The 22,500-nt window shown below is 38.0% G+C and overlaps 2 protein-coding genes across 2 annotated transcripts in view; one reads left to right on the forward strand and one right to left on the reverse strand.

Annotated features, from left to right (window-relative positions):
• klb (klotho beta) overlaps window positions 1-10,607 on the forward strand; it is an 18,823-nt gene extending 8,216 nt beyond the window's left edge. Inside the window, exons 3-6 of the mRNA XM_056244252.1 lie at window positions 367-880; window positions 2,677-2,942; window positions 5,044-6,160; window positions 10,198-10,607. Coding sequence (XP_056100227.1) covers window positions 367-880; window positions 2,677-2,942; window positions 5,044-6,160; window positions 10,198-10,607 — 2,307 coding nt within the window. The remainder of the gene's footprint in view (window positions 1-366; window positions 881-2,676; window positions 2,943-5,043; window positions 6,161-10,197) is intronic.
• An 11,529-nt stretch (window positions 10,608-22,136) lies between these two features.
• Window positions 22,137-22,500, reverse strand: part of LOC130078667 (microfibril-associated glycoprotein 4-like) — an 8,428-nt gene continuing 8,064 nt past the window's right edge. Inside the window, exons 4-5 of the mRNA XM_056244253.1 lie at window positions 22,489-22,500; window positions 22,137-22,393 (exon numbers count right to left, since the gene is read on the reverse strand). The exon at window positions 22,489-22,500 is cut by the window's right edge and continues 156 nt beyond it. Of these exons, the coding sequence (XP_056100228.1) occupies window positions 22,137-22,393; window positions 22,489-22,500 (269 nt within the window). The remainder of the gene's footprint in view (window positions 22,394-22,488) is intronic.

The raw sequence follows: 22,500 nt of genomic DNA on the forward strand, positions 1-22,500 counted from the left end.
CTCACTCACTCACTCACTCTCACTCACTCACTCACTCACTCACTCACACTCACTCACTCTCACTCACTCTCACTCACTCACTCTCACTCACTCTCACTCACTCTCACTCACTCACTCTCACTCACTCTCACTCTCACTCACTCACTCTCACTCACTCTCACTCACTCACTCACTCACACTCACTCACTCACTCACTCACTCTCACTCACTCACTCTCACTCACTCACTCACACTCACTCACTCACTCACTCACTCACTCACTCACTCACTCACTCACTCACTCACTCACTCACTCACACTCACTCACTCACTCACTCACTCACTCACTCACTGATCTGTAGTGATGATGGTCTTGTGTGTCTGCAGGCTCATGCTAAAGCGTGGCACGTTTACGACCAACACTTCAGACCTCTTCAGAACGGTAAAGTCTCCATCACTCTCGGCTCCCATTGGGTGGAGCCTCATGAAGGCAAGGCCTCGCCAGCCAATCTGGAGCTCTGTCAGAAGTCCATGGAGGCTGTGATTGGCTGGTTCGCAGAGCCCATATATGGAAGTGGAGATTACCCAGAGTCCCTGAAGGTCTCGAACCGCGGCGTGATCCCAGAGTTCACTCCACAACAGAAGCTCTCAGTGAAGGGAACCGCTGACTTCTTCTCTCTGGCCTTCGGGTCGGAGACCCTGCGGGTGGACCGCGGACTGGCCCGGTTCGGGCAGACGGTGACCCTTGACCTGAGGAGTGTTCTGGTGTGGGTGCGGCTCATGTACGGTGACCCGCAGGTGCTGGTGGCCGAGAGCGGGTGGTTCTCGGACGCTTCTGTCGGAGTCGAGGACACGGTGGCCATTTATATGATGAAGATGTTCATCATTCAAGTCATGCAAGGTGTGTGTGTGTGTGTGTGTGTGTGTGTGTGGGTGTGTGTGTGTGTGTGTGTGTGTTTTCAACCCTATTCACACCTGGTATTGACATGCGTCGCAAATGCATCTCATGTCAAATTGTAAAATTAAATTTCATTTGGGATTTGCAAAAAAACATTTCATTAATTTAATCAGTGTAAACGCATAAAACACACATTTATTTGTTTCTAAATAATTATTTATTTTATAATAAATAAGCTGCATTTACTTATTCTTAATAAATACATAAGTATAAATTTATTTTTTTCTAAATGTTTGTTTTACATTCCCTTTTTTAATTAAATATTTATTAATAAAAAAATTATAAATACAAATACATACAAACTATTTATTTATATATATTACATTTACTTATAATATATACATACATAAAAAGTATTTTAGTTATAATTAAATGTATTTATTTATCATAAATAAACAAAATTTATTTAATTATATTTAATAAATGCATAAATAAAAAGTATATATGTATATATTTATAAATTATTTTATTTCTAAATATGTTTATTTTACATTAATTATTTATACATTATTAAAAAATACATACATTTCCTTTATTTTTTTCATTTAGTTTTTATAAATTGTATTCATAGTATATAGAAGAAATATATCAGTGCACTTTTTCTAGATGATAAATCCTCATTTGTTCATTAATGTTGTTTTATGAATCTTGAAATTTAAATCTGCTAAATTTACTAATGAATCACAATATCTCTCCATAACACACCGGGTAATGATTAAAACATATGCGTTATCTAATCTTTATATACTCAGCACTGTAAGATTGTGACAATGAAAAAGGCTGAATATGACATACTTGTATATGACAGGAACAACCTTGAGATTAACAACTCAAAATTTGCTTATAATTTCAAGGACCAAGTTAAGCCAGAAAGGGGATCGTGCGTTTGGGGTAGCAGCGCCATTTTAGAAAATAAAAATAAAAATTGTAGCAAAATAATATAAACATAATTAATATTTTTCATCAGTTTCTAAGTTATTTTTATTTAGTTATTTTTAAAGCTGTACTAATAGTGCTATACTAATAAAAGTGACATTGACTCATACAGGTGAAACTGGAAAAATTAATATCGTAAAAAAGTTATAATTTTAATGATTATGGCCACGACTTTGGGATAGCTTACCATTGCATGTTAGAGACGCTGACTCTCTACATGTTTTTAAAGTTCAACTCAAGACATTTCTTTGCCATGGCCTATTCTTCCATTTCATGATAATTTTTATAATTTTTATTCTATTGTACTATTTTGTCTATTTTTCTGAGATGATGTAAAGCACATTGGTCAACGTGTTGTTTTAATAGTGCAATACAAATAATAAAAGTGACATTGACATATACAGGTGAAACTGGAAAAATTAGAATATCGTGCAAAAGTTCATTTATTTAAGTAATTCAACTTAAAAGCTGAAACTAATATATTATATAGACTCATTACATGCAAAGTGAGATATTTCAAGCCTTTATTAGTTATAATTGTGATGATTATGGATTACAGCTTATGAAAACCTTTTCACAATATTCTAATTTTGACTTTGGGGTTTTCATAAGCTGTAAAATCATCAAAATTATAACAAATAAAGGCTTGAAATATCTCACTTTGCATGTAATGAGTCTATGTAATATATTAGTTTCACCTTTTAATTTGATTGACTGAAATACACAAACTTACGATATTGTAATTGTTCGAGTTTCCCCGGTGTGACATACGAAAGGCGACGTGTTTGCGTGTGTTCCCTCAGCCGTGTCCGTGGACGGAGTGAGTGTGTTCGGATACACAGCCTGGAGTCTGGTGGACGGGTTCGAGTGGAATCACGGATACGGCATGAGGAGGGGACTGTTCTACATCGACTTCAGTCAACCCGAGCGCCACAGGATCCCGAAGACCAGCGCTCACTTCTACCGGCGACTGATCCGGGACAACGGGCTCCCGGCCGACAGCCCGCCTCACACCGAGGGCCGATTCCCCTGCGACTTCCAGTTCGGTGTGTCGGAATCAATATTACAGGTGATTGTGCATTTATTTAACATTTTAAAAACTCTTTATTTTGTCAAAATGTCCGTCTTGGTGAGTACAGGTGAAACTCGAAAAATCTGAATATGGTGCAAAAGTTCATTTATTTCAGTAATTCAACTTAAAAGCTGAAACTAATATATTATATAGACTCATTACATGCAAAGTGAGATATTTCAAGCCTTTATGTGTTGTAATTGTGATGATTATGGATTACAGCTTATGAAAACCCCAAAGTCAAAATTAGAATATTGTGAAAAGGTTTTCATATCTGTAAGCCATAATCATCACAATTATAACAAATAAAGGCTTGAAATATCTCACTTTGCATGTAATGAGTCTATATAATATATTAGTTTCAGCTTTTAAGTTGAATTACTGAAATAAATTAACCATATTCTCATTTCCGAGTTTCACCTGTACAGTGTTTTAAAGTTTAACTCCGGGTTTAATGACTATTTTGATAACTGAATGCTTAATGCAATACTGTTTTAAATTGTGCATATAGAGAAATCCTTAGGCTTGTTCCAGTCTGGATATTCCCGATCTCAAAATTGGGAAGATGGTGTTATAAGATCGTGATATGAAATTTTGGGAAGATCCCTTGGATTATTTACATTTACATTTATGCATTTGGCAGACGCTTTTATCCAAATCGACTTACATTGCATTTCAAGGCACACATTTACTTTCTTATCAGTTCTTGCTTTCTCTGGGAGTCGAACCCATGAGCTTGACCCAAGCGCCAGCGCTCTACTGTATGCAGTTGTATGTATACAATGTAGTGTTGTCACGATACCAAAATTATTGTTTCGATACCGATACCAAGTCAAGAATTGCGATTTCGATACTTTTTCGATACTTTTCCTGAAAAGGGAGAAACTTTCTCAAATATCATTGCTGTGCTTTATTTTAAAACTGGGACAACATTCCAATCATAACACACTAATAAATGAACATTTGAACAGCAGATAGGCTATAATAACCATTTGAACAAAATATGAAATATGAAAAATATAAAAAATAAATTAGAGCAATGACATTCAAGGTAAAAAAATAAATAAATTTAGCAGCATTATCTCAGTTATCATAAGAAACATAAGATTTTATCAATATCAATGCCACTGAAGATTCTGCTTATCGATCCGATTCTTTAACGATTCTCTTATCGATTCATGATAGCATTGTGTGGAAAAAAGTAGTCATATGCTTTTTCGGGGGAAAAAACAAGTGTTTTTATTTGTTTTATGTAATTTATGTAATAAATGAAACCTTATTACAAAGTGTTAACGATTAGTTATACACCGATTCAGACAGATCAGTTGTTTTAACCATTCATTAAAACGAATCGGTTCAAATGAGTCATTAGTTCGCGAATTGGACGTGTCATTATCGGACGTGTGCGCGTTGTGTGATTATCCAGGCGGTTACATCCCACTGTCATCATAGAAAACATTTTATGACTGGATAGTTTTTTTCGTTTATTTAAAGTGTGGTTTATGTCAGCTGAATGTGCGGAACGATTCAGAGAAGATAAGGCAACGTATTTTACCACAATTTACACCCAGCGGTAATTCAGAAAAAAAAAGATAAAAAACTCCGAATGCTCCACATGAAACTTTAGTCTCCCGACCTTACCATCGTGTCGAATTATTTTGATTAATATGTGCGAGGGAGAGAGAGAGAGCAAGACAGCGCTTAGTTTTGAGACGGTGAAGCCTTGTTTATACTTTCGCCTGGCTCCGCAGAGAGAGAGAGAGTTCGCGCGCGCGACCGGGGCTCGCTCACTCTCTCTCTCTCTCTCTCTCTCTCTCTCTGCTCGTTCAGTTCACGCGCCCTGTCACACGCGCATGAGGAGAAAAACACAGACGTCCATAGGGAGGCACTGGAAGCGTGCGTTGCACACACCAACATGCAATACTCTCTTACAAATCTGGAACGCGGTCATTCTTAGAAGTATCGATACTAATAAATTTAGGTATCGTGAAGTTTTTAATTTCCGAGTATCGCGATACTTTTGAAGTATCGGTGCACCGTGCAACACTAATACAATGTATATTATTTGTGAATGTTTGGTATTAATGTGTTCTCCCAGGTTCACCTGCACCCGTTCTCGCCCCAGTTCACGGATCCGCACCTGTACCGCTGGAACTACTCCGGCGACAGCGCTCTCAAACCCGTGACGGGGATCGAGCTTCGCAACCGGGCCGCCCAGTGCACCGACTTCATCTACATCCAGCGCCACCTGGTTCTCCTCGGGGTCACGGGGTCGTCCCACTACCGGTTCGCCCTGGACTGGACCCAGCTCATGCCCAGCGCCGACCCGTCGTCTGTGGACCCGGAGAAGGTTCGGTTCTACAGGTGTGTGTTGAGCGAGCTCGTCCGTAGAGGAATCCAGCCGGTCGTGACCCTGTATCATCCCAGCTACCGGTCGCAATCGCTGGGAATGCCTGAACCGCTACATGCTAACGGCGGATGGAGGAACCACAGCGCCGTCGAGGCCTTCGCTAACTACGCTACGTTCTGTTACCAGGAATTCGGTGGGTTTGTACAGACGTGGATCACTATTAATGAGCCGAACCGGTTAGTGGAAGCGTACGACGGGACGGCGGAGGACAGGCGGGTGGTAGCGCGTCACTTGCTACTAGCGCATGCTAAAGCATGGCGCGTTTACGATACGCGGTTTCGCCGCCAGCAGGGGGCGACGGTTAGTTTCGCGCTTCATGCTGATTGGGCCGAACCGGCCAATCCGTTCGTAGAATCGCATGAAGCTGCACGGCAGGATTTTTTGTCGTTCGAACTGGGCCGTTTTCTCGACCCCGTGTTTGAGGGGCGTGGCAACACTCTGATTGGCTTCACCGATGACGAGAGGGAGGAGCTTAAAGGGACGCTGGATTTCATCGCTCTGAATCACTTCACGACACGTCTGGTGTCACCGTTGCACAAACCTTCACCACGAAACCCAAACCCACCCAAACCGGCGAACCAGGACCACGGCTACTCGCTGATGACCGACGACACCTGGCCGGCGTCACACCTGGGACAGGCGCTCGTGCCCTGGGGTCTCCGCAGGGTGCTGGGGTGGGTGAAGGATCGCTATGGCGACGGCCTGCCCATCATCATCACAGCGTCAGGGGTGGATGATCAAGCATCCCATAATGACCAGCTGAGACAGCGCTATATCAGGGACTACCTGCAGGAGGCGCTGAAAGGTGAGAAAATATTGTTTTATTTTATCATTATTTTTATTTTATTATTATTTTTTTAGTACTATTTTTTCATTTTATTTTATTTTTTATTTTTATTTTAGTTACGTTTATTATTTTATTTTATCATTATTTTTATAGTTTATTTTATCAATTTTATTTTATCATTATCTTTATTTTATTTTTATTTAATTTTTTATTTGTTTTAGTTTATTTTATCATTATTTTTATTTTTTTATTGTTTTTATTTGATTATTTTATTTTAATATTATTTTATTTATTTACGTTTATTTTTCTTTTATCATTATTTTTTATTATTATTTATTTTTCTTTTCTTTTAATATTTCATTTTATCATTAATTGATCTTATTATTTCAATAGTTTAATTTTAATACTTTTTTTGCATGTCACATATAAAGCACAACAGCGACCGTCCACTTTTAGCATTCGCTTGGTTCCATTATTATTTATCCAATTCATGTATATTAAGCATTTAAAAAATATATTTAATTCCTTAAACCCTGGCTAATAATTCATAAAATATAAAATATATATAAAAATAATCTAAATAAAAAACTTTCTAAAATTTGTATTTGTTTAACTGCATGTCACATGACCATTAACCAGAATCAGGGAACCATGAACATGCAAATGTGTTGTTAAATTATTTAAATATCAACTAAATCATAAATGTAATATATTTCATAATTTCAAAAACAAGAAACAATACATGTTTTGAAAGTTTTTAAAAAAAAATTAACAATACTTTTGATTTTTAAGAAAAGGAAGTCTGATTATTTGGCTATTACGATAATATGAAGTGTAGCAATAGAAATAGCGATACTTGCCTCAGCAAACATCACTAATGAGCTGTGATTATGAAACATGTTCCTATTATAATAACAACATGAGAGATCAGCCGTATTGCAGAATGCTAGAGCTAAAGTGTGTGTGTTATGTAGTGTTATCTGTTCTAACACAAGGACAGCGTAATCAGCCGCTTCCTCTGAGGTTCGACATCATGGGGTCAAAGGTCATCGTGCTGTTTATGAGTGACCTTTGAGATGGTGTGACACACAGGGTCACATGGACATCATGGGGTCAAAGGTCATCGTGCTGTTTATGAGTGACCTTTGAGATGGAGTGACACACAGGGTCACATGGACATCATAGGGTCAAAGGTCATCGTGCTGTTTATGAGTGACCTTTGAGATGGAGTGACACACAGGGACATCAGGAGGAGATATGATCCTTGAGCCCAACGAGGGTTTTTTTACAGTGTTTGTGCGGATGTGAGTCACAGTGGCTTCCTCTCGTGTGTGTGTGTGTGTGTGTGTGTGTGTGTGTGTGTGTGTCCTGACAGAGTAGCCTATGTGATTAATCTGTGAACAGTGTGTCCTGTTTTTACCTGTGTACATATTTGAGAAACAGTGCTGTGTGTGTTGTATCTGGGTTTCCCACAGTGCTGTTCACGAACCCTGGCTGATAATTCATAAAATGGTAAATAAAAACTAAAATGGTGGCGAGCATGACGAGGCCGGTGGCGTGATCGAGGATGAGCGACTCGTGCGCGACGCACCGGTCCCGCATCTCGACCAGCGGCGACGACAGTGGAGAGAGAGAGAGGACCAGGCCTGCACTTATGTTGTGTTGTGTTTATGGTTTATTATATGTGACCGCAGTCGTCTGTAAGGGGCGGCTGTCTTTACTTTTACTTTGTTGTTTGTTTATTTTATGATTATTAAAGTGTTTGAAAGTTCGCTGGTTCCCGCCGCCTCCTTCCCACAACAACTGACCTCGTTACAAAAATAAAATACAAATTTTTTAATAGAAAAATTCAAGATAAAAAACGTCCTAATTTTTTTTATTTTGATTACCTGCATGTCACGTGACCATTAACTGAAATCAGAGAACCATGAACTAAATCATAAATATAGAATTGTGAATGCATTGATAAATTATTTAAATATGAACTTATTTAAATATATTGTAAATAATATCTGCTTTTTTAAGTTAAAAATAATCCAAAATAATTATATTAAAAAATCCGTATTCTGCCAGTGGTCAAAACTATCTGCTTGCCATAGCTAGATTCAAAACGGTTAGCTTGTAATAATGATTTTAATTCCAGTGGTACTGGTGGGTTTCCGCGGGAAATTCGAGCATGTCTTCGCGTCATGACGTCACACCCGTACACATAAAGAAGGAGTTTCGGCTAGCCGGCTATACTGCGCGTGACGAGATGTTTAGATGTATAGGCTTTTCTCGCAGCACTTTACATAATTAAACTTATGGCATCCAGAAAGATCCAAACAACAATCATCAGTGTCAACTGGAGATTCAGCAGTTATAAAACCCAAAAGACTTCGTACTTCGGATTTAAAGGAACACTCCGACTTTTTGGGACTTTAGCCTATTCACCACCGTATCCCCCAGAGTTAGATAAGTCCATACATACCTTTTTCATCTCCGTGCGTGCTATAAGTCTGTTTGACGCACCCACCGCTAGCCTAGCTTAGCACAAAGACTGGATGTAAATGGTTGCAGCTAGCATACTAATCCAAATAAGTGACAAAATAACGCAAACATTTTCCTATTTACATGTTGTGATTTGTATAGTCACAGAGTGTACAAAAAACAAAGTCACATGAGACACAGACATATTTTAACAGTATAAATACTGGGAACTATATTCTCTGAAGGCGAAGCACTGCTACTTGGGCGGAGTGATAACCGCAGCACCTGAGACGCGCCGTGGTGAGGAGCAGAGAGTTCGTTCAGAGTTTGGGTACGGTACGTCTCAGGTGCTGCGGTTATCACTCCGCCCAAGTAGCAGTGCTTCGCCTTCAGAGAATATAGTTCCCAGTATTTATACTGTTAAAATATGTCTGTGTCTCATGTGACTTTGTTTTTTGTACACTCTGTGACTATACAAATCACAACATGTAAATAGGAAAATGTTTGCGCTATTTTGTCACTTATTTGGATTAGTATGCTAGCTGCAACCATTTACATCCAGTCTTTGTGCTAAGCTAGGCTAGCGGTGGGTGCGTCAGATAGAGTTACAGCACGCACAGAGATGAAAAAGGTATGTATGGACTTATCTAACTCTGGGGGATAAGGTGAATAGGCTAAAGTCCCAAAAAGTCGGAGTGTTCCTTTAAGGTGGCTAGAGAAAGAGAAAGAAACCGTCTCATGCGAACACAAGGATTTAAACATCGGCGGGGCTTTTGAAAAGTGCGTGAACTCCGTGTTTTGAAGGGGTTCGAAACGGAAGAAGAGACGGCTTTTTCCTGCTGAACAAGACATTTCAATAGTTCAATCGTGTAACAGTACGTTTTCTTAATTCACACAGTTATGGAGTTTCCTTTGTTGTGCCTTTCTCGTTTTGCTATTATGGAGAATATGAATTCTGAACTACACAGGTAACCATAAAACACATTAAATTTAACAGTAGTCACGCTATGCTGATGTGATGTTGTTAACATGAACAATTTGAGAACAAAGTAGGCTATAATTTGCACGGTTGCTGTAAATCGCGTTGATTAAATCTAACGAAGCTTATCATGTCGAAGGCTTTTTCCCCCTTAGTTGGTCAGAACAAAAATGGATGTTACTTGTTCAGAAGACATTTTCTAATGAAAATTCTTATGTTGGTCAAACTTTCAAAAAGTGAATCTGTGATTCTGTATGCCAGTATCCACACAGCGCGGTGACTGACAGCTCCACTCGCCTCAAAGCACTGTGTTCATCCGCGCTGTTTCATGCCGATTTACAACCCACGTAAAGATGATAATTCCACGAATCACTGCAGTTACAGATTTCGAACAGAGAGATGGCGACAAAGAGGGAAAGATACGGACTGCAGCTTTAACTCAGTTGCATGAAAACTGTATTTTGTTGCATAGCAATATGAGCTCTAGTACTAGTGTCTACTAACCTCCCCCCCCCCTCTCCCCCCCCCCCCATCTCCCCCCCCCCCTCCCCCCTCTCTCTCTCTCTCTCTTTATCTCTCTCTTTATCTCTCTCTCTCTCTCTCTCAGCCCGTGAGTTGGACGGGGTCAATCTACAAGGCTTTTATATCTGGAAGCTCCAGGATCATCACGATCATCAGTTCGGTCTCTTCACCTCCGCCGCTCACCACTCTCGACCCAAAGCGTCCGTCGGCCTTTACCGTGACATCATCACCCGCCGCGGCTTTCCGTCCGCCGCTGACCTCCAACCTTTCACCTGCCAGGTCACGGACACCCAGACGACCTGTGAACTCTGCACACACATCGCAGAGAACAAACCGCTGCTGTTCTTCAGCGCGTGTGTGTCCGTCGGCGTGTCGATGCTCAGCGCGCTCATCATCATCTCTGTGCTGAGGAAGAGGAGGATGAGGAAGAGAGCGGTTCACGTCGGGCCGCAGAGGTTCAGGGTCGCACACAGAACCGGCCACTTGCATCATTAACCCTGTCCTAACCCTCTCGTCCAAACACACGCGACCCTCGTACTTCCCGTGCACTTTATAACACATCTTTCCCTCGCGGGTCAAAATGACCCGAAGCCCTTAAATTATACTTCTTTTTTTTTTTTTTTTTTTTTTTTTTTTTAGAAAGCTTATATTATTTTATTTTGATAATATTTTTTCTATTTTTTAATGCAATTTTTTGGGGGGATATTTATTTTATTTTATTTTATTTACCTTTAAATTACTAGATTTGATGAATAAATAATAAATAAATAGTAATTTAAGCACATTCCTCAAATGCTTTAAACTTAAATTCAAAATAACTCATATATTTCGTATGCATATTTCACGCATAAACCTTTTAATTCAGCTCAAAATATCTTACATTGCCGACCTCTTGTGGAAACATGATATATAACATGATATTTCAAGACTTATATCTCTATATGGAGCAAATGTTCCGCTGGGTCCTAAAGTCAGTTAGTTCAGTATGCATTTAGATACACGTGTAGACATTATAAAATTATTTTTTGGTAAAGTTTTAGCATTTTTAGTTAGAATTTTTAGGATTTTCTATGTTTACTGAAGCATTCCTCGCATTTTATTCATTTCTATGGGGGTCAAACATTTTTTTTAAATTAGTTTCGGGTCAAAATGAACCGAGGGAAGGATGAGAAGATCAAACATCTCCAGATTGGCTGAGAACCGGCAAACACAAGACACTTTAAAATGCACACGTGTGTACAACCCAAACACCTGAACATTGGACATGAGCTGACATGAGCCGTGTGTGATGATAACGCTCGGAAACCCTGTCAACTTTACACACAAGACACAAGAAAAAGCACTTTTAATACATCAAGAAAAATATACACAGGGATTTTATCAGTATCACTAGAAGTTCATCTCGCTTAAATAGTAGTCTGAACTCAATAATGATGATTTAGACATTACACAGCTCAAATAGTGCATATTTTTAGGGAATAATTAATGTAAGTGCTTTAACAAAAATACAAGAATCACATTTCATATTAAAACCTGCAGAATGATTCCTTTATTTACATCCATTGTAAGTTCTCGACTGTTAAGCTGAAGTTGTATTGAACTGTCAGGAAGGATTGTTGTTGTTGTTGTTGTTTAGAACTGTATGATTATTACAGAACTGTAATATTTCTGGAGGAACTGTATGATATCTATCCATTAGATGGCGCTGCTGCAAACGAGTTCTCCTCACACTGGCTATTATCAGTTCTAACGATGAACGGTTCCACTTTTTGTACATTTTGATTGACTTAATGTGAACGAGTAGAGGGATGGCTGAAGGAAAAACGGAAACAGTTTAACAATGAATCTGTGATGTTTTGTAATACTGTAAATTATAACAATAAATAATATAGTTTGAGAACTGCTGCAGACCAACTTGTAATAAATCATCATCATGTGAAGCTGTGAAGCATTCCTGTGACAAACTCATTTATGAGGATGAAGGCATTTCAAACAGGTAATGCACACACACATGCACACGCAAACACACACGCGCGCGTTTGCACTGCAGTCTGAATACACAATTACTTAAAAATAAAGGGTTAATGTTTAACGTAAAAAATCAACACGTCAATGCAAGAAATGCAACATATTCACAAGAAATCATTAATATTGGTATTGTGCAGTTTCAAATGTTTTTGCACCAGTAGGCTATAGAGTGCAATGGTTATAGACTGTGTATTATGGCAAGCCGTTTTACATCCAGCCTTACTCGTCGTAATTACATTTTTACTAGTAGCAATTACAATTAGAGAGCTCTTTAATGCAATTCTTACTAGTGAAAATACAATCAGAGAGCTCTCTGGAACTGAGATTAACAAGAAAGATTTTGCATAGGAATGAGCCAAGGTATTTTAAAGATTATTTTAAGTTTATTAGGAACTCTCATAGCTACTCAACTAGAAGCAGTGCCACAGACATAGTACCTTGTAGATTTAAGAGTTGTTCTGGGCAAAACACCTTTTTGTACATGGCAGCAATTGAATGGAACAAACTCCCAGTTGAGATTAAGTTAAGCCAGTCAGATCGCTGCTTTAAGCAAGCATGTGGTGAATGGTTGCTAAAAGCTAATCAGATTTAGTTTTTATGTAGTCTTAAGGAATATTTGTTACTGATGTGTATGTATTTGTGTGTTTGAGTGTACAAGGTGCTCTATTGTCATCTGGGGCTTGCTTGCCATCTTTATCGGACTACAACGAGGACCACAATGGAAATAAGTTTTGTAACTTTCTTGTGCTATCCTTGACAGCTCTGATAAATGTGTAGTGTCATTGTAATGGCATCTTGTTATGCATTTATTGTTATTTTTTTACTGTCGAATAAATCAAATCAAAAAAAAAAAAACTCTAATTGTAATTGTTACTAGTCATAATTGAATTGTAGAGTTCTCTAATCGAATTCTTACTAGTAAAAATGTAATTACGACGAGTAAAGGCCTGTTCACACCGGGACGAATTTCGCGCGCGATATTCGCCGACGTTTAACGCCTCGTGACTAAACAAAGGGCGCCTATGTGAGTGTGCACACCGACACGAAAACGCCACGCGTAAAAACCAGACAGTATAAGACGTGGACAGAGCCATCTCATTGGAACTCAGTTGAGACAGTTGAAGCCCATTTTTAGCGATTTTTGAGCACTTCCGTTCCTGACGCGCAGACTCAAACCGACTCAAACTAAGCTTGATGACGTGAGCAACCTGTCTGACAGACGTTAATCTTCTAGTAGCTGTGCGTGAAAATTGCCAACGTTAATCTTGCAGAGACGGGGAACTTGAGCAAAGAGTTCTTTGGCGTGAGAGCAGGAGTAAGTATTCCGTTGCTTTTATGGACTCATTATCTATGGGCTTCTCCCTTGACGGGACGTCCCCCCGATTGCCTGCGAGCTTCTCCTCCTGTCTGTACGGTAACTTCTGTACAGCGCGACAGAGAGTCGAGTGGTTATGACGCAATCGTTAGCCTATTTTTACTAAATCTGTTTCTACGGGGCCATAATGTAACATAGAAGGTAATGGAGCCCTTTATACATTGTCGTGTTTCTTTAGAAATAAATAATGGACAAATGGAGTCTTTAAACGCCTCAGATGTAAAGTTATTCGCTGTCAAAGTGACGCCAAAATGAATGGGAGTCAATGGAAATGCTAACGCAAGTGAAGTTCTGCTACAACATGGCGGCACCCGGCCGGCTTCAACTTCCGGTCGATGGATTACCCCCTTGGTAAAAGCAAACGCCTCGGGTTTGTTTTTTTGGTTTGACACGCCGCGTCAAAAACTATCCGACCAATGAGATTGGTGCCCCAGCTAGAATTTTTTTGTTCTAAAAATGTTCTGAGAACATTACCATGCATTGTTCTAATAATGTTTTCAGCGGGTAGTTTTCTTTTTGTTCCCAGAATGTTCTCCTAAAAGTTCTAATAACATTCTTTAAAAACATTCTAAAAATGTTTAATGCTAACATTGTTAGAACATTATTCCCTAATGTTCTTATAACATTTTCAGCGGGTAGTTTTCTTTTTGTTCCGAGAATGTTCTCTTAAAAGTTCTAATAACATTCTTTAAAAACATTCTAAAAATGTTTAATGCTAACATTGTTAGAACATTATTCCCTAATGTTCTTATAACATTTTCAGCGGGCATAGTTTCTTTTTGTTCCCAGAATGATCTCTTAAAATATGGCATAACATTCTCTAAGAACACTCTAAAAATGTTTTGTGATGACCTTCTATAAAGGTTTAATCATAACATTTTTAGAACATTACATCCCCTAACATTCTTATAAAGTTTTTAGCGGGAAGTTTTATTTTTGTTCCCAAAATGTTGTCTTAAACAAAAAAAATGCTTAGCTATAACATTGTTAAAACATACAATTTTATTAATCTCAAAATTAAAACATCAAAATCTAACAGGTTTATAAATGGCATCCACATAAATTATTAGAAGTTCTGCGTACAGTAAATGCCCAACATTACATGAAGAACTCAGTAAAGTCACTCATGCATCTTGACTGCTGTGTTTGCTCAGAGCGCTCATCATCAGTCTTTGCTTGTCTTGGTTCTTCAGAAGAGTAATCCAGTCATCTGTATTAAGATTAGGTGTTCTACTGTTCTTCTCTTCTAGTTGTCGCTGCTCGCCCAGTTAGCAGCATTGAGCTCTGTTCTCTGTGTGCATGGTAGTTTTTCCTCATAGCCTATACAAGAAGATCATGCAACAGTGTAAACAGAAAGAATACAAATACATACATATTAAGATCACAAGCAATATTGACATTGACAACTTTCAAAATTAGCCAGCCTAATTAGTAATCAGAAATTATGTAAAGACTAATTTATTTAAAGTATAAATATGATACCTTATGAGTATCTTTTTTTTCTGTAATTTAAAACATATACTTAATCCATTATATACATGTTAATAACACAACTAAAGGCTAAATTATGTGAACAAACTTTGATGTTGGCTTGAGAAGCCTGAACCTCGAACCAAGACTGGAACTCAGGTCGCCCTGAGCACAGCTCCAGCATCACAGCGCTCGTTGCCCACTGGGCTATTGCTCTGACTTAAAGCTCATTTTCATCAGTTATATTGTCTATGGATCGTTACATTTCGTTACGTTACAATTCTGCTTGTTTTAAATCAGATACAGATAAAGTAGCACTGCATTTGAATGCATTGGCGATAGAACAATTTCTAGAGTGAATTAATCATACCTGTAAGTGCAGCGTCTCTTTGCTATTAGTAGTGAAGCTGTTATTTTAGTCAATAAAGTTTTAAATATGGATATTTTTCTTACACAAACGCATCGCTTCGCTTCAAAAGGCCTTTATAACCCCGCCAGAGCCGTGTGGATTACTTTTATCATGGATGGATGCATGAGCATGATAGACTTAAAACAGAAACGGCCATTCACTGCCATTATAATGCTCGGAAGAGCCAGGACATTTCTTTATATAACTCCGATTGTATTCTGAAAAAGAAGAATGTCATATACACCAAGGATGACTTGAGGGTGAGTAAATCATGGGCTAATTCTCATTTTTGGATGAGATCTTTTATGGTCTGTGTTAGGTGCTTTTAGCACTAAAGCTCTAGGAGTTAAGAGTTGAACATTTTTGTCTCAGAAATCAGAATAATAATATTTAGTTTAAATAGGTTAACAATATGTTGGCTTTCCTAAACCAACATAATTATTTCCTAACATTTGAACAAGATTACTATAATCTGTACTATAATATAGAGGTAATTCTATGAAGATTTACAACAAAAGTTACAAAACCACTTACCAGTTGCAAGGCTCTTCAGCTCCCATATCCATTCACCTCTGCAGGTTTATGTTTGCTTCAATATTTGCCAGATTGTGTCCTTTACATTGACCATCAGCACCAGAGTAATTACCTGAAATATTTTAAAACATGGTCGGTCAACATACAACGATATTACAAGCACATACAATATTTGCTAGAAAACACAAAAGACTGAAAACGTTTTAGACTGAATGCTCTTTCCAATTTTCCCATTACCTCTTTATGAATTACTGAAATATTAACAACTTTTACTTTCAAATGACATATTAAGATTAACACTTTTAAGTAGCAAAAAAGTATTCGTACCTTTGTTGTAGCCTAAATGGAGAGTTTATTGTGTTTACTGTGTTAGCTATATTCATCTTCAAACAGGGAGTTTGGAGTCTGGATTAAAACAAATCTAACGTTAGCTGTTATTCAAAAGTAACATACACTCAGATTTTATGCGACTGTCATACAATTCTAAGAAAGTAAGATCTAACACTGAAAGACATTGATATCAAGGATAAGAGAAAGCTATGTAAACTGAAAAATACACACAAAAAAACTTACCGTTGTGAAAGAGTTCTGTTCCGTTGACCAGGAGTTCTGTTGTTTGGGCCAATGTGTCAAATAGCCAATTTAGACAACGGACATTTTGCGCCGATTTCTTCAACAAAAACGTTACTTTCTTCGCGCTGTTTGTCGATTTCAAATGTTCTTACGTCACGGGAAAATCACGTTGTGATTGGTGGTTTTAAACGTCAATCTACAGTGGTCACCAATCAGCTTCTCGTCTCTTGTAAACACATTTCGCGCAACAGTTCACACAGTTCAGAGTAATATCCTCAAAACACTTCACGAATGCTGTTTTGATAATGTTCCTCTTTTATGGAACATTATGCTAATATTTTATGGGTTAAAAGAATTCTACAATCTGTTACCTAAACAGCTTCCCTAAAATATCCTTAAAATGTTATGAGCTTTTATTAACACATCATATTATGAGATTTTATTAACACATCATATTATGAGATTTTGTCATCGCAGGCCAATAATGTCCTCAAAACATTTGATGAATGTTGCTTTGATAATGTTCCTCCTTTGTTTTTGTGCCAATGATTTATAAAAGATAACAACATCCCTAAAAAATCCTACAAATGTTTCATGCAAAATGTTCTACTTTTGTTAAAAAGTCATTTGAAAGGAATGTTTTATTAAAAATATTTTATCATCACAGGACTAAATAATATCCTCAACATTTTACGAACGTTGATTTGATAATGTTCCTCCTCTGTTATTATGGAACATTGTGTCAATGTTTTATTGAGAACATTGTATGATCTGTTATCTCAACAACATTCCCAAAACATCCACAAAATGTTACAGTTATAATGTTCTAGTTGTGTTAACATGTCACATTACAAGAACGTTTTATAAAAAACACTCCATCATCTCAGGCCTCAATAATATCCTCAAAACATTTTATGAACGTTGATTTGATAATGTTCCTCCTCTGTTATTATGGAACATTGTACCAATGTTTTATTGAGAACATTGTATGATCTGTTATCTCAACAACATTCCCAAAACATCCTCAAAATGTTACAGTTATAATGTTCTAGTTGTGTTAACATGTCACATTACAAGAACGTTTTATAAAAAACACTCCATCATCTCAGGCCTCAATAATATCCTCAAAACATTTTACGAACGTTGATTTGATAATGTTCCTCCTCTGTTATTATGGAACATTGTGTCAATGTTTTATTGAGAACATTGTATGATCTGTTATCTCAACAACATTCCCAAAACATCCTCAAAATGTTACAGTTATAATGTTCTAGTTGTGTTAACATGTCACATTACAAGAACGTTTTATAAAAAACACTCCATCATCTCAGGCCTCAATAATATCCTCAAAACATTTTATGAACGTTGATTTGATAATGTTCCTCCTCTGTTATTATGGAACATTGTGTCAATGTTTTATTGAGAACATTGTATGATCTGTTATCTCAACAACATTCCCAAAACATCCACAAAATGTTACAGTTATAATGTTCTAGTTGTGTTAACATGTCACATTACAAGAACGTTTTATAAAAAACACTCCATCATCTCAGGCCTCAATAATATCCTCAAAACATTTTATGAACGTTGATTTGATAATGTTCCTCCTCTGTTATTATGGAACATTGTGTCAATGTTTTATTGAGAACATTGTATGATCTGTTATCTCAACAACATTCCCAAAACATCCACAAAATGTTACAGTTATAATGTTCTAGTTGTGTTAACATGTCACATTACAAGAACGTTTTATAAAAAACACTCCATCATCTCAGGCCTCAATAATATCCTCAAAAAATTTTACGAACGTTGATTTGATAATGTTCCTCCTCTGTTATTATGGAACATTGTACCAATGTTTTATTGACAACATTGTATGATCTGTTATCTCAACAACATTCCCAAAACATCCTCAAAATGTTACAGTTAAAACGTTATATCTTAGTTTACATTTAACGTTATAGGAACATTATTTGAAATGAGAAAACATCCTTAAAACATTCTTTGAACATTACATTCAAATGTTTTCTTTAAAACATTAACCAAACTTGTAGGGAATGTTAGCCAAAGTTCTGAGAACGTTCCCTGCTAGCTGGGGCTTTTGCTCACGTGTCTGGAGCTTCTGAAGTTACAGTAAAACACAACTTGGGGGCGCTCAAACATAAAACGGTCTTGCCGAGCACATGTACGTAACGGTGAAGAAGATGCGCCAAGTAGCGTCTACACCATAGATATCCATAATAAAGGCTAGATGTCTCGTCCGCGCTGCTGGCCAATGGCCTTTATTATGGATATCTATGGTCTACACTGCCGGGAAGAAATAAGACGAGGAAGACGCGAGGCCAGATGAATGTAGAGCTGCTGGTCTCGTTGGTGTCGGAACATAAAGAACTATATGACAAACGCCACAGCGACTACAAAATAGGACTATTTCTGTTTTACATTAAGCGCCATCTTATGTCAGGGAATGAATTTGCATGTTCACTCGGCTCAACGTCAGCGAAAATCGCTTGGATGTGAACACAAAAAACGCGTTAAAAAACGCTGAAGAATAACGCGCGCCGATATTCATCCCGGTGTGTACGGGGCTTAAGGCTGGATACAATTTAAAACGGCTTGCCATATTAAAAAGCTCTCTTAATGTAATTCTTACTAGTAAAAACTGATTTAGAGAGCTCTGTAATTGTAATTGCTACTAGTACGAATTGAATTGTAAAGTTCTCTAATTGAACTCTTGCTAGTAAAAATGAAATTACAACGAGTAAGGCTGGATACAATTTAAGCTAAAACGGCTTCCCATAGTGCTTACACCACGGCCACGCACTTATACACTATTCATCACAATGGGTGATGAAACATTTGAAGAGTTTCATATGAAGATATGAAGAAGCCGTTGTGCTTCAACTTATAGCGATGTTAAGCCGACCTTGAATATCTTTCAGTGAGTCTGCTGTCACAGAAGGAGAAGTTGGTTCGTTTTGTAACCTGATCAAATCACTGGTATCTTCTTTAGAAACCTTGAGAAATTAACCAGTAGACAGCAGAGATACTGCTTATACATGGCCAATGAGAAGTACAAAACTGACAATAGTAAAATACTCTCATTTTAAAACACTCAAAATTCACCTATAACAGTTGAAAACATAAATTGTTAATCTTTCTATTTATTTTCTATTTTCTGTCAGTAGATTTTTGGAACTGTTACACTGTTAATGCTTATTTCAGTGATCATTTATCATTGGTTTTGTTGGATATTGTTTAGGTCTCCACCAGCACATTGGTTTGAAACTGTTCTGCATAAAGCGCATTAGCTGACTTGACAGAATATCGTATTTTTTGGGTACCTTCTATTTCCACAATGGCGGAAGACTTTGGAGAACTTCAGGTAATCATCCGACAAAGTTTCTAACATCCAACTCAAAGAACTTAGCAGTTTCCGTCTGACAACAGCTGATTTTTCTCCCTTTAAATCTTTGTACATTTATTTACTCATTTAATTTGACTCGCTGTTCAAAAGTCGGCCTTTCCACGGGGAAAATTCTCAGTTCTATCCGTCGCCAGTCCATACCTGATTAAAGTCCAGATAAAAGTACGTTTCATTTTTATTTTGAGTACATCTATATATGTTTCAACAGGGTTTTACATTTTAGAATAATCCGTAATTTACTCTCTTAAAGGAGAACTCCGGCGCAAAATGAACCTTTGGAACATTGGTACCTAGTCAACCGTTCTCTGAGATTTGTTTTCATGATAATCGAATGTAAAGAGTTTTATCTCTAAAAACTGTTTAGCGTATAACGCTAGTAATGGGGGCATATAATAAGTAAAAAGAAATCGCTAGTTAATACCACTAAAGCCTGGAACACACCAAGCCGACGCCGACGAACTAGCGCCGATGAAAGCCGACTGTGTTGTTGCGTCGCGTCGGGGTAAAAAGCTGCACTTGAACACACCGAGAGAACTACAGCCGACCGTCAGCTAGAATGCGCGTTCTGCGCCTGCGTGTAAATGAGACAACTGTCTATTTCTGCAGATATATTCTCTATATTCGTCATTCAAAAAGGGGAAACCGACGCTGTCGGCTGCAGATACACAAACCATAAACAAAGCAGTGCGTGCTTACCGTTTTTAATATCAATCCTGCTAAACACTTTCTTTATTCCACTCCGCTCGTGTTAATATTGAAATATTCGCCAAGGAACACCCAGGTAAGATGATGTAACATAAGAACAGCCTTCTATCTGTAGAGTTTTGACTTCTTTGCTCGCTGTTTTGCTATTATTCTCCTGCATTGACTCTTTCACTAAGCTGAACAGCCAATCAGAGTTCCCTCTTTCACCGACGGCCCGACGCCGATTCAACATGTCGAATCGGCCGAAACAAAGCCGACGAGGACCAATTTCAGCCGGCGGCACGGAACCGTGTGGAACACACCGAGGAAACTCAGTCGGCCGACGCACAAAAACTGCCTGACGGCCGACCGTCGGCTTGGTGTGTTCCAGGCTTAACAAGACTCAAAATAGCCCCACACGAACACAGTAACATAATGAGGGTCCCTACATGCAAACCGAAGCATTGAGAACTTTGTAAGTGTACAGACCGTTTAATAAGAAGATACTTTATGAAGACAGTCCACTTCGTGTATACAGACAGGAGCCATCTTTGGAAAACAGTCTCGACTAATCAAACCACGAACGCCATTCATACAGTTCAGCTCACTTAGCACGTCGTTCGTGGTTTGACTAGTCGAGACTGTTTTCCAAAGATGGCTCCTGTCTGTATACACGAAGTGGACTGTCTTTATCTTTATCTTCTTATTAAACGGTCTGTACACTTACAAAGTTCTCAATGCTTCGGTTTGCATGTAGGGACCCTCATTATGTTACTGTGTTCGTGTGGGGCTATTTTGAGCCTTGTTAGTGGTATTAACTAGCGATTTCTTTTTACTTATCAAATGCGCCCATTACTAGCATTATACGCTAAACAGTTTTTAGAGATAAAACTCTTTACATTCGATTATCATGAAAACAAATCTCAGAGAACGGTTGACTAGGTACCAATGTTTTATTAGACCAAAGGTTCATTTTGCGCCGGAGTTCTCCTTTAAGTTACCATTGTTTTTACATAAACTATTTTCCCAAATCATATGTGAAGTCCACACGAGTATTGCCTATTTAGTTGGTTAATGGTTACAATACACAAAAACAACATATTGCTTTGAAAGTACACTTTTATTGCTTCAAAATAACAGACAAAAGCATGCAGAAAAGCTTGAAGTCATTAAATCATTTTCAACACATTTGTATTTAATAGGACAATAGATTTTTGAGGCACGTGTCAAATTATTGTCATTATTATTATTTACGATAACTCAATAAAGCATGCAGAAGTCATGAAATCATTTCAACACATTTCTATTTAATAGGACAATAGAGGCACGTGTCAAATTATTATTTCAGATAATTCAATAAAATGTTTGGTTACAGGATGATGCCTTATTTATGGGGTTGCTTGAACATTTGAAATATTTTCCTCACTGAAAGCTGATGGGAATATGCTGATCGCCATATTATAGGAAACATCCACATGAATGCATAATAGTTGTGGATATTGTGAAGCGTTTGTAACCCCTGGTCTACATCTCGCGTCTGATCTTCATGGTGATGGACTTCAGAGATTTCATACTGTTCTTCCAGCCGTTCCAGTGGGTCCCAATACGCAAAGTGCCATCATCTTTCCCCCAGAAATACAGACCAGTGGGGTTTGTGTACTGACAATTATTGTACCAAAACCCTCCATTGTATGTTAAAGCACAGGAGGCACCTTCCCACATGTCTTGGTCTTTGTCAAAGGTGGAGAACTTCATTCCACTGTGATAACTCAAAGAGTCACCTGCAAAAAAGAGGCACTTTCATTATAAAGTCCCTTTCATTGTGTAGATTCATCTTTAGGGTCACACAACTGAAAACATTAGTGGATTGTTTTACCTGCTCCTCCGT

Source organism: Rhinichthys klamathensis, unplaced genomic scaffold, assembly GCF_029890125.1.
Source record: "Rhinichthys klamathensis goyatoka isolate OS25496 unplaced genomic scaffold, OSU_Roscu_1.1 h1tg000947l_1, whole genome shotgun sequence".
Classification (NCBI taxonomy): domain Eukaryota; kingdom Metazoa; phylum Chordata; class Actinopteri; order Cypriniformes; family Leuciscidae; genus Rhinichthys; species Rhinichthys klamathensis.